We start from the raw sequence: 12,165 nt of genomic DNA, 5'->3' as shown, positions 1-12,165 counted from the left end.
GCTTTCGACCCCATTCCATCACCAAGACCGTCTACTTCCACCTCTGTTAAATCACCTGTTTACAATGCTCTCCTGGTCGGCCTCACATCTTACATCCTCCAAAACTCTGCTGCCCATATTCTAACCTGCACCCATCACCCCCTGTGCTCGCTGACCTACATCGGCTCCCGGTCCAGCAACGCCTCGATTTTAAAATTCTAATCCTCGTTTTCAAATCCCTCCATGGCCTCGCCCCCTCCCTATCCCTGTAACCTCCTCCAGCCCTACAACCCTCCGAGATCTCTGCGCTCCTCCAATTCTGGACTTTTTGCGCAACCGCGACTTTAATCTCTCCACCATTGGCGGCCGTGCCGTCAGCTGCCTCGGCCCAAAGCTCTGGAATTCCCTCCCAAAACCTCTCCACCTCTCTCTCCTCCTTTAAGACGCTCCTTAAAACCTACCTCTTTGACCGAGTTTTTAGTCACCGGTGCTAATATCTCCTTCTTTGACTCGTCAATTTTTGCCTGATTACCCTCCTGCCTTGGGACGTATTCCGAGGTTAAAGGCACTATATAAATGCAAGTTGTTTTATTGATAGTGAGAAAAAAGTCCGAATCAAAGAAGCTGGTGAAATCGTTAAGTGAATGTTCACAGACTTTATTCTGTTCTTTCCCAGCCGCTGGCCTGAGCCTTCAGGACAATGACCGACACGAGTGATGTGGTGGCGGGAGATGCAGAAGTCGGGCTACGGAGTCACAGACTTCTGGAGATGTGTCTCGTTATTGGAGTCCCCCCCAAAACCCTCAGGCAGATGGTCCAGGTACAGGCGCCGGGGTTACGCGCTAAACCTACCTCTCTCTCCCTTTCGTTTTTCAGAGGTCTCTGTTCTCCTCATGTACCCTGGGGCGGCTGCTCCTCACACATTCCAGCGCCCGGCTACAAACAACACGTTCTCATTCCTTTTATTTTCTACCTGACTCCTGTTGGAACGCAGCTCTAAATGGGCCAGGAGCCCACTCATCCCTCACCCACGGGACCATTCTTCATATATGTGCGTGAGTCTGGACTGCGAATGTCAGTCAACAGTTCACCACCTGGGAGGACAAGCAAAACCTGACCTTGTGTTCACCCAATGTCCACACAGAGTACGCTTTCCAACAGGGGTCACTGGAACACTGGTCAAGTGCAGGAGCCCGGGCTGATCTTCCCCCCCCCCCACCCAGCCCAGAAATGCTGAGGCCAGTGTAGCTATCCAGCTTCTGTCCCAGCTGAGATCAGCTACTGGCCGGGGTCTGAATCTGGGATCTTCCTGGTCTGAGATTTCTGCTGGATAAGGGCATCAAGGGATATGGAGCAAAGGCGGGTAAATGGAGTTGAGATACAGATTGGCCGCGATCTAATTGAATGGTGGAACAGGCTGGAGGGGCTGAATGGCCTCCTCCTGTTCCTACGTAAGTGGTCAACTCTTTGAGTCACTATCAGGGAGAGGGCCTGCCTTGAGTGGGTCGATCTGTTCAATGACGGTTTGAGTTGGAATGCCTCTCTGTTGCACGGTGCTCCCCTCTAGAGCTAGCTGCATGAAAGGTTAAATTTAAAAAAACTCACCTGAGCACAGGTGAAGACGACTCTTGGGACTCAAAGTCCGCTACTGTCTCCTCGGGAGTTGACAGCTCCCGTGAGCCGGAGTTGAGCATTGACTCCATCCCAGAACAGCGCGCGGAATGTCAGCGGGGCTTGTGAGCACCATCAGCATCGATCCCACAACCAGTGGGTAGGGTTTCCCCACCCCTGAGGCAGAGGGAGCTCCATTGCTGTCTTCCTTCCACTTGACACATGCAGCGTCACCAAGTCCCTGTGATTGACAAGACGCATCTGAATGAGACATTTGGAATTTGGAAATCCTGCAGAAATTGTGTTATTGCGTTCTGTAATATGTTACAAAGAACCCGTTATATATGATTTATCCAGGACTGTGCGCTCCCTCGGGCATTGTTGTATATCAGTGAGCGCTACAGGAGATGACCTGATGGAGGTCTTTAAGATTATGAAAGGGTTCGATAGGGTAGACGTAGAGAAGATGTTTCCACTTGCAGGGGAGACCAGAACTAGAGGCCATAAATCTAAGATAGTCACTAATAAATCCAATAGGGAATTCAGGAGAAACTTCTTTACCCAGAGAGTGGTTGGAATGTGGAACTCGCTCCCACAAGGAGTAGTTGAGGTGAATAGTGTAGATGCATTTAAGGGGAATCTAGATAAACACACGAGGGAGAAAGGAATAGAAGGATATGTTGATGGGGTGAGATGGAGTAGGGAGGGAGGAGACTCGTGTGTAAACGCCAGCATAGACCAGTTGGGCTGAATGGCCTGTTTCTGTGCTGTAGGTTCTGTGTAATTCTATGGTAACACAGTGAACAATCAGCTTGTTGTTTTGTAGTTTTGTATTATCTTATCTTATTCTGATGATCCTACTCTACCGTCGTCAACTTCCTTCAGATCCGTGCCCTCAGCGCTCACAACGTCTCGTCCTCGCTCAGTGCAACGGTTCAATCACTTTATCTTGATCTCCTCTATTCTCCTCAATGAGCCAATGGAAATCTGCTTTCTGTCAGTTTCTTCAAGTCCAACCAACAGCTCCAAACTCTTAGACTTTCTTCATCTATTGACACTTTTGACCTCATTATCTCCCTTCACCTCAAGTGGAACTTCCACATTTCCTCTGTTATTAAAGACCTTGGTTTCCTCTTCTTTGCCAAACACTTCTCTTCATCCAAGATTGGAATGCTGCTCCCACATTCCAGCACCTCTCTCACGCTCTTGGACAGGGCGGAAGAAAAAGCACCCGGTCATCCTTGAGATCGACCTTTAGCCTCTGAACTTTCTCAGCTGCAATTCTTTCTCGGGATCTCAAAGCTCATGAACTTCTTTCCTCCCCCGATCCTCCAATCCTACAATCAAAGACCTTCAAGTTCTCAAAGCTCCGCTTGGCACCGCCTCGTCACTGCTCCTTGACTTACCTCACCTTCTCTTCTACTCTGTGTCCTGTACTGTGGATCATGGTCTCTTGAAGTAGTTTCCTTAATTAAGTCAAACATCCAGCTGAGGAGGAATTATTCTGGAATCATGTGTGGTGCCACTGATTTGTTTCCGGTCCCTAACTATTTGTCTTGTGCAGGATCTACACAATAATGTCTCTGATGCTTCGGATGTCTCCCCAGTGGTGTTGTCCATTCACTCACCGCCATTCATTGGCCCACAAACTCATCATCATGCCCATTCCCAGATCCCATCGAGAAAACCAGAGGAGATCACTGGACCGACATTCCCTTCAGGCCAACTCTTCGCCAACATGGACCTATTTAAGGAGCACCTCAATGTCCCAAGAGGAATTGACCTGTGTGGACTGCCAGAGCTGTGTTTTCCAGGTGAGAGAGCAAGAGTTCTCCATTCTAAATCAAATAGATCTGACCTGCACTGAACGGATGTTAACCAATGAAAGTTGCTTTCATTTCTGAAAATTAACACCACTGTCCTACAGTGCTTAAAAGACACTAAAAAGTTTTCGGAAACGCAATAATCAAGCTCACAGCAACAAATTGTCTCTCAAGACTTTATTAACAGCACTGGAAAGTACAGAATGGGTCCCATTACCTTATTCTGGAGAACAGAAGTTGCCCTCATTCTTTTCCCTAGGTCTGTTCTGACAAAGTCCGACTATGCTTAAATTTTACTTTGCTTTACTTGTTTACCACTCTCTAGTCAAACATCCTTGATCATAATAGTCACAGGCTGTCTGGACTTTGGCTCCTAGACTGCATGTTATCAGCTTTAGATATTGTCTCCCTTGTTCTACCTGCCAGGCAAAGACCAATCAATCAAACATCCTCTTTCCTTACAATAAGGTCCAATACCTTTGGACAATTACAAATGTAGATGCAAACATTACCCGTACGATTAATTAATGACTGGATAATTATAGAATACATACAGACATTACTCATACAATGAATTACTCACAAGAACAGAGAAAGACCCCCTTAGTCCCCTAGGACCTGATTATAGTGGGGGTGAGTCCCTATTTGTCTCACCATATTTCCACCAATCATCAATTCTTACAGACATCATTATCACCCCAGCTGCTCCCCAGACCGCTGGCCCTACGATGCTGTTCCACTTTGGTTTTTGCCTCAGGATCCATTCTTGGGTGGGATTACATCAGAGAATCATATTTAGAATAATTTGTTACTAATTTTTTGACTTGTTTTTGTTATTTGTCTGTCACTCTCCTTCTCTGTCCTGATCGTTCTCACTCTCCTTCTGACTGCCTCTCACCTTCTCTCTGTCTGTGTGTCTCTTTCTATATCTCCATCTCCCACTCTCCATGCGTGTGTCTCCATCCATCTCTCCCTTTCTTTGTCCTGATCTTTCCGCTCTATGTCTTTTTTGGTTTCTCTTCCTGATTTGCCTCTCGCTCCCTCTTTCTGTGTCTCTCCCTGTATCTCTCTCTCTCTCTCTTTGTATCTCTACGTATCTCTCTCACTATCTCTTCTGTCAACCTCCGTCCCTCGCCCTTTCTCTCCCCATCTGTGTTACTCTCTCCTTCTCTCCCTGTCTCTTTCCTTCTCTCTGTTTCTCTTTGCATGCTTTCCTTCTGTCTGTCCCTCTATCCTTGTGTTTCTCTCTCTGAATGCCTCTCTCCCTCTGTCAATATCTCACGGTGTCTCTCCTTCTCTCCCTCCCTCTCACTCACCCTCCTTCTCCCTTTCACTGCCTGTCTCTCTCCCTTCCCCTCTCTTCGGCTTCGTCTGTGTGTGTGTGTGTCTGTGTGTGTGTGTGTGTGTGTGTGTGCCTCTCTCTCTCTCTCTCTTTCTCTGCATCGCACATTCCCAGATGGATTTAAGCTTGAAACGGAAGAGAAGGATGAGTCTTTCCATTTCCTGGTCCTGACAGATATCCTGGGGAACAGACAGCAGGGAGTGGTGCTTCACATTTACAGAGAGATGAAGGTGAGAAGTTTAAACACCGGCCTCTCCTCCTGATTCTGCACCGTGAACCTCCTCTGCTTCCCGACCTTGTGCAGTGGTGGTGCTGGTTGGGAATGAGCTTCATCCTGTGGGATTAAGGATAGGAATTTCTAAAATGAGTTTTTGGAACAAGTTTAGATGCTGGAAAATATTCAGAGGCATTCTGTTTTGACACCAAATCTGTGGTTCAGTGGGTAGCTCTCTCGCCTCTGAGTCAGAAGGTCATGGGTTCAAGCCTCACTCTAGAGACTTGAGCACATAATCTAGGCTGAGTATTCCCAGTACAGTACTGAGGGAGTGCTGCACTGTCAGAGGTGCCGTCTTTCGGATGAGACGTTAAACCAAGGCCCCGTCTGCCCTCTCAGGTGGACGTAAAACTATTTCAAAGAAGAGCAGAGGAGACCCCCTTGGTGTCCTGGGCTAATATTTATCCCTCAACCAACATCACTAAAAACAGATTATCTGGTCATTTTCACATTGCGGTTTGTGGGACCTTGCTGTGCACAAATTGGCTGCCACATTTCTTACGTTACAACAGTGACTACACTTCTGTAAAGCGCTTTGGGACGTCCTGAGGTCATGAAAGGTGTTATACAAATGCAAGTCTTTCTTTTTAAATCTATGCTGCTGCTAGTGTATCCCAAATCTGGGAATACAGGTTCGGAAGGGGTAAAGAAATCCTCAGTTTCTGGTCAACTGTTACTGATGGCAAAAAAGTTTTAAGGAAACTGAGACACTCTCCCCCCCGCCCCCCCATCCCGCTCCCCCACTCCGAACCTGTATTCCCAGATAAATGGAGTTGAGGTACAGATCAGCCATGATCTAATTGAATGGCGGAACAGGCTCGAGGGAGGCAAACGGCTCCCTCCCAGTCTTAGGGTAGGGAAAAGCCAGCCAGGCTTCCTGCTCCTGACTGTTACCCAGTGACTCCGGCTGCAAGATGCATTTGTGCTGAAGACAGGGTCGGGCTTGGCAGTGAGGCCCCCCCACCCCCACGGTGAAATTGCCTGCTGACACCGTTTAGGATTACGGGTGAAGAATGGCCGCGAGTGGTTCTGATCTGGAATGCGCTGCCTGAAAGGGCGGTGGAAGCAGATTCAATAATAACTTTCAAAAGTGATTAGTGGAGTCCCGCAGGGATCTGTCTTGGGGCCTCAATTATTCACAATATTTATTAACAACTTAAATGAAGGCATAGAAAGTCTCATATCTAAGTTTGCCGATGACACAAAGATTGGTGGCATTGTAAGCAGTGTAGATGAAAACATAAAATTACAAAGGGATATTGATAGATTAGGTGAATGGGCAAAACTGTGGCAAATGGAATTCAATGTGGACAAATGTGAGGTCATCCACTTTGGATCAAAAAAGGATAGAACAGGGTACTTTCTAAATGGTAAAAAGTTAAAAACAGTGGATGTCCAAAGGGACCTAGGGGTTCAGGTACATAGATCATTGAAGTGTCATGAACAGGTGCAGAAAATAATCAAGAAGGCAAATGGAATGCTGGCCTTTATATCTAGAGGACCGGAGTACAAGGGGGCAGAAGTTATGCTGCAGCTATACAAAACCCTGGTTAGACCGCACCTGGAGTATTGTGAGCAGTTCTGGGCACTGCACCTTCGGAAGGACATATTGGCCTTGGAGGGAGTGCAGCGTAGGTTTACTAGAATGATACCCGGATTTCAAGGAATAAGTTACGAGGAGAGATTACACAAATTGGGATTGTATTCTCTGGAGTTTCGAAGGTTAAGGGGTGATCTGATCGAAGTTTATAAGATATTAAGGGGAACGGATAGGGTGGATAGAAAGAAACTATTTCCGTTGGTTGGGGATTTTAGGAGTAGGGGGCACAGTCTAAAAATTAGAGCCAGACCTTTCAGGAATGAGATTAGAAAACATTTCTACACACAAAGGGTGGTAGAAGTTTGGAACTCTCTTCCGCAAACGGCAATTGATACTGGCTCAATTGCGAAATTTAAATCTGAGATAGATAGCTTTCTGGCAACCAAAGGTATTAAGGGATATGGGCCAAAGGCAGGTATATGGAGTTAGATCACAGATCAGCCATGATCTTATCAAATGGCAGAGCAGGCACGAGGGGCTGAATGGCCTACTCCTGTTCCTATGTTCCTATGTTCCTAAAAGGGAATTGGATAAATACTTGAAGGGGAAAAAATTACAGGGTTATGGGGAAAGAGCCGGGGGAGTGGGACTAATTGGATAGCTCCTTCAAAGAGCCGGCACAGGCATGATGGGCTGAATGGCCTCCTCCTGCACTGTACCTGTTATGATGATATGATTATGATTATGAAATGGTTTTGCCTTTGCAGGAGAGCGATCTTTTCCATGATGGGCCAGAGGGCTCCGAGCTGGCAGCATCCCTTCCGGAACCTTCCAGGCTGTTTGTCCCCTATGGGATCTGCGTCATCACCAAGTTCTCATATTACACTGTGCTGAAGGATTGCCTCTCCTGGTAAGCGATCCACTCACCAACACTCCTCTCAGGGAGTCTGGGAATACGGCCGGTTTGGGGAGGTGGGGGGTCGTGGCTGATGGAGCAGATTTTTATGTTCTCTCTTTGGCAAGGGAACAGAGTTTGTGATGGGGGCTGAGGACAATGGCTTCCATCTTCCCAATGTTTAATTGGAGCATAAATGCTGGCATAGACCAGTTGGGCCAAATGGCCTGTTTCTGTGCTGTAGACTTGATGTGACTTGATGTGACTCGATGTGACATGGTTCCTCTAGTACCTGCAGTCCTCCAAGTCCCTAGACCAGAACCTGGGGTCATAAATATAAAATAGTCACTAATAAATCCAATAGGGAATTCAGGAGAAACTCCTTTACCCAGAGATTGGTGAGAATGTGGAACTCGCTCCCACAAGGAGTAGTTGAGGTGAATAGTGTAGATGCATTTAGGGGGAAGCTGGATAAACACATGAGGGAGAAAGGAATAGAAGGATATGCTGATAGGGTGAGATGAAGTAGGGAGGGAGGAGGCTCGTGTGGAGCATCGACCCGTTGGGCCGAATGGCCTGTGTCTATGCTGTATATTCTATGTAAAATTATGGCTCATCCAACACTGAATGTCGGACAAGCAGTGTGACAACATCGAGGCAATGAATGGGTCAAGAAAGACGCTGGTGAGGTAAAGCTGGGTGTCGTCAGCGCTCGTGTGGAAACTGACCCCATGTTTCCGGATGATGTCGCCAAGGGGCAGCATGTTTCTGAGGAAGAGGGCTGGGCCATGAACAGATCTTTTGGGGGACTCCAGAGGTAATGGTGCAGGGGGTGGAAAGAGAAGCCACTGCAGAAGACACTAACTACGTTTGGAGAGAAAAGAGTGGAACCGGGCGAGGACAGCCTCACTGAGCTGGACAACGGAGGAGAGGCGTTGGAGGAGGATGGTGGGGTCGATTATGTGAAAGACCGCAAACAGGTCAAGAAAGATGAGGAGGGATCGGTTACCATGGTTACTTTAATTAGGGCTGTGGCAGGGGCGGAAACCTGATTGGAGAGATTTAATCATGGAGTTAAGGGAAAGCTGTGCACAAATTTGGGAGACGAGTTCAAGGACTTCGGAGAGGAAAGTGAGGTTGGAGATGGAGCAGTAGTTTGCAAGGGCAGAGGACATCCCGAGAACAAATATATAGGTGATAGCGGTTGCAGGTTTAAAGCCATAAATGAGGACATGGAAAGGTCAATATAGATTGTAATATCGCATTGACAATCCCAGGTTCACTCCACTACCTTCACAAGTCAGGGAGAGACTCGTTTGGAAGTTCTCCTGATTGTTGCTCCCATCCCTCAGTGGTTTAGCAAATAGTAGAGTCCGTGACCAGCAGATTTAGCAACATATTTAAATAAAGGATGAGCTTGCTGACTAAACAGACTTATCTCTTTTCATAATTTCTTATGTTCTTCCGAGTTATTTATGCGATACATAGCGGACAGGAAAAGACCCGCTGGTCCATCTAGCCCGTCCTGTATAATTGTGGTGTATCATGCATCACAGTACAGACATTCCCCACCTCACCCAGAGCTAAGCAATCTGCCAGGAGGGGGCGAGATGCCAGATAAAAACCCAGGCCTTTTACGGGAAAATTCCTCTCCGAAGGCGTATCGAACCAGGCCTGTTGGGGGTGGCGGGGGAGTAAACTTATCAGCAAAGAGATCAGATAGCGACACCTTGTAACCATTCACATCTCTGAGCAGCTTGGCTCAGTTGGTTTTGGGTCCAAGCCCTGCGCCAGAAGTTGGAAGTGACTCTCCGGTGCTGTACTGAGGGAGTGCTACATTGTCACAGGCGCTCTCCTCCCAACAAGCTGTTCAACCAGGGCCCCGCCTGCCTGCTCTGACGATGTTAAAGGTCCTACAGCACAATCCAAAGAGCAAGGAGCTCTCCTCGTGGCCTGAACAGCTTCCCTCTCTCAACAAACACCAACAAATAACAGATTAATGAAACTCATCTCGCTGCTAATTGTAGGATTTGCGTGTTTGCAAAATGGCGGCTACGTAACGATCACTGTACCTAAACATAGGAACAGGAGGAGGCCATTCAGCCCCTTGAGCCTGTTCTACCATTCAATCATTAATATGGCTGACCTGTACCTCAACTCCATTTACTTGCCTTTGCTCCATATCCCTTGATTACCTTAACTAATAAAAATCTATCGATCTCGGACCTGAAATTTTCAATTGACCCCCAGAATCCACAGTATTTTTGGGGGGAGAGAGTTCCAGATTTCCACCCCCCTTTGTGTGAAGAAGTGCTTCCCGACATCACCCCCGAACGGTCTAGCTCTAATTTTAAGGTTATGCCCCCTTGTTCTGGACTCCCCCCACCCGAGAAAATAGTTTCTCTCTACCTACCCTATCGAATCCTTTTAATATTTTAAACATCTCGATTAGATCACCCCTGAACCTTCTAAACTCTAAGGCAACACAAGCCAAGTAATTCATTACGTGTCACATACATGAGACATTTCTCAGAAGGAAAGAATTTGCATTTCTATAGCACCTTTCACAACCTCAGGACGTCCCAAAGTGCTTTACAGCCAATGAAGTACTTTTGAAGTGTAGTCGCTGCTGAAATGTAGGAAACGCAGCAGCCGATTTGTGCACAGCAAGATCCCGCAAACTGCAATATGATAAATATCCAGATAATCTGTTTTTTTTAGTGAGTGTTGGTTGAGGGATAAATATTGGCCCAGGGCACCGGGGAGAACTCCCCTGATTTTCTTCGAAACAGTGCCCTGATAAGGTGCTATGTAAATGCAATCTTGCTTTTTTTTTCCATTTGCTTGTCCCTCCTCCTTAACAAGCTCAGTAAACCTGTTGTGCCTCTGTGGGAATTTCCTCAAGCTAAAGGTTGATCTCCTGCATGGATTTCAACCGAGGGAGCCCCCAGTGTTACGGACCAGGTGCGCTGCATTTGCCGACTCTTGGCCTCCCAGTAACCCTTGCACCTTCCTCCCTCAGCCTGCTGCTCGACCTGAAGGCCTGCGGGGAACAAGAGTTTGAGAAGAAGGTGAAAGAGTTTGCCGCCCAGCTGGCACTGGTGCCCTGCCCACCCCCCGGGTCCCTTCAGTTGGTAAGAACTTGGTTCAAGACCTGCAGCGTCTTCTGGCTCTCTGAGTGTGAAGCAGCAACAGAATTCTGAATACTTTGCTGGACTTCATCAGTAAATGGAGAGAGAGAGTGCTCGTTTTACTTGAATAAATGGTAATAAATACTGGCTGCTATTGGAATATAAGGCAACATATGGACTGGAGGAGGCCTTTCAGCCCCTCGGGCCTGTTCCTCCATTCAATCAAAAAATGGCTGATCTGTACCTCAACTCTATTTTCCCTCCTTTGCTCCGTATCCCTCGATACCCTCACCCAACAAAAATCTATCGATCTCAGTCTTGAAAATTCCAATTGACCCCCAGCATCCACAGCCTTTTGGGGGAGAGAGTTCCAGATTTCCACTACTCTTTGTGTGAAAAAGTGCTTCCTGATTTCACTCCTGAACGGCCTGGCTCTAATTTTAAGATTGTGCCCCCTCGTCCTTGATTCCCCCACCCAAGGAAATAGTTTCTCCGTATCTACCCTATCGAATCCCTTTATCATTTTAAATACCTCGATTAGATCACCCCTCAATCTCCTAAACTCAGAGGAATATGAACCAAGTTTATGCATCCTAGCCTCATAATTTAACCCTTTTAGCCCCGGTATCATTCTGGTGAATCTGCGTTGCACCCCCTCCAAGGCCAATATATCCTCCCTGAGGTGCGGTGCCCAGAACTGAACACAGTCTCCAGATGGGGTCTGATCAAGGCTCGGTCCAGCTGAAGCATCACTGCCTCACCTTTAGAATTCCAACCCCCTTGAGATAAAAGCCTTTTTGATTATTTTTTGTAGCTTTTAGTGATTTGTGTACCTGGACACCTAAACCCATTTGCTCTTCCACAGTTTCTAGTCTCTCACCAATGAGAAAATACTCTGATATATCTTTCTCAGATCTAAAGTGGATGACCTCACACTTCCCCACATTGAACTCCATCTGCCACAGTTTTGCCCACTCATTTAATGTCAGTGTCCCTTTGTAACTTCCTGCCCCCATCTACACAACTTATTGTGCCTCTTAACTTAGTGTCATCTGCAAACTTGGATACAGAACTCTATTCTTTCATCCAAGTCATTAATTGATATTGGCTAGAAGTTCACACCAGTTGAGAAAGGACTGGGCTCATCAATTACAATCAACTTATTTGTTAATATTTTCTTATTTGTTGGATAAGACCTTATGGAAACATATCATTAAATGCCTGGGTTTGAGAGTGTCGCGCGTGGCTGTGGCACTGGACTAGCATCACAGAAATCGGTCTCTGGACGGTAAGGTAAAATGGCGTTAGCGACTCGGCAGCCTGTTTCACACTTTCCCCAATTTTCCTATCAATTTCAGTGGAAAAGACAATCAGGTGAGGTATAAAACAGGCTGGTGATTCATTATCGCCCATTCTACACTACCGTCCAAATCACACCCATCATGGGTTCAAATCCCACCAGGGCAAGATGTGAATTAAATCTGGTCATATGTGGGCCGACACCAGAACAATAATCATGAAAGCTTTCAGATTGCCGTTAAACCCAACTGGTTTCCCTAATGACCTTCCA

General features: G+C 46.9%; 1 protein-coding gene across 5 annotated transcripts in view; it reads left to right on the top strand.

Annotated features, from left to right (window-relative positions):
• LOC137335079 (DENN domain-containing protein 3-like) overlaps window positions 1-12,165 on the top strand; it is a 121,349-nt gene that overhangs the window by 35,739 nt on the left and 73,445 nt on the right. For 4 of the 5 annotated variants that reach the window (XR_010966324.1, XM_068000182.1, XM_068000183.1 and 1 more), the window contains 5 exons: window positions 656-799; window positions 3,155-3,404; window positions 4,870-4,985; window positions 7,337-7,479; window positions 10,487-10,598. Coding sequence is in view for 4 of the 5 variants with exons in the window: in XM_068000182.1 (XP_067856283.1) it covers window positions 680-799; window positions 3,155-3,404; window positions 4,870-4,985; window positions 7,337-7,479; window positions 10,487-10,598 (741 nt within the window). In the remaining variant the exon portion in view is untranslated. Of the gene's footprint in view, window positions 1-655; window positions 800-3,154; window positions 3,405-4,869; window positions 4,986-7,336; window positions 7,480-10,486; window positions 10,599-10,710; window positions 10,730-12,165 lie in introns of those variants that run through there. The other variant, XM_068000185.1, reaches the window with a different exon arrangement.

Source organism: Heptranchias perlo, chromosome 19, assembly GCF_035084215.1.
Source record: "Heptranchias perlo isolate sHepPer1 chromosome 19, sHepPer1.hap1, whole genome shotgun sequence".
Classification (NCBI taxonomy): domain Eukaryota; kingdom Metazoa; phylum Chordata; class Chondrichthyes; order Hexanchiformes; family Hexanchidae; genus Heptranchias; species Heptranchias perlo.
The sequence above is the reverse complement of the archived record's forward strand: the minus strand, read 5'-3'. Positions and strand labels throughout refer to the sequence as shown.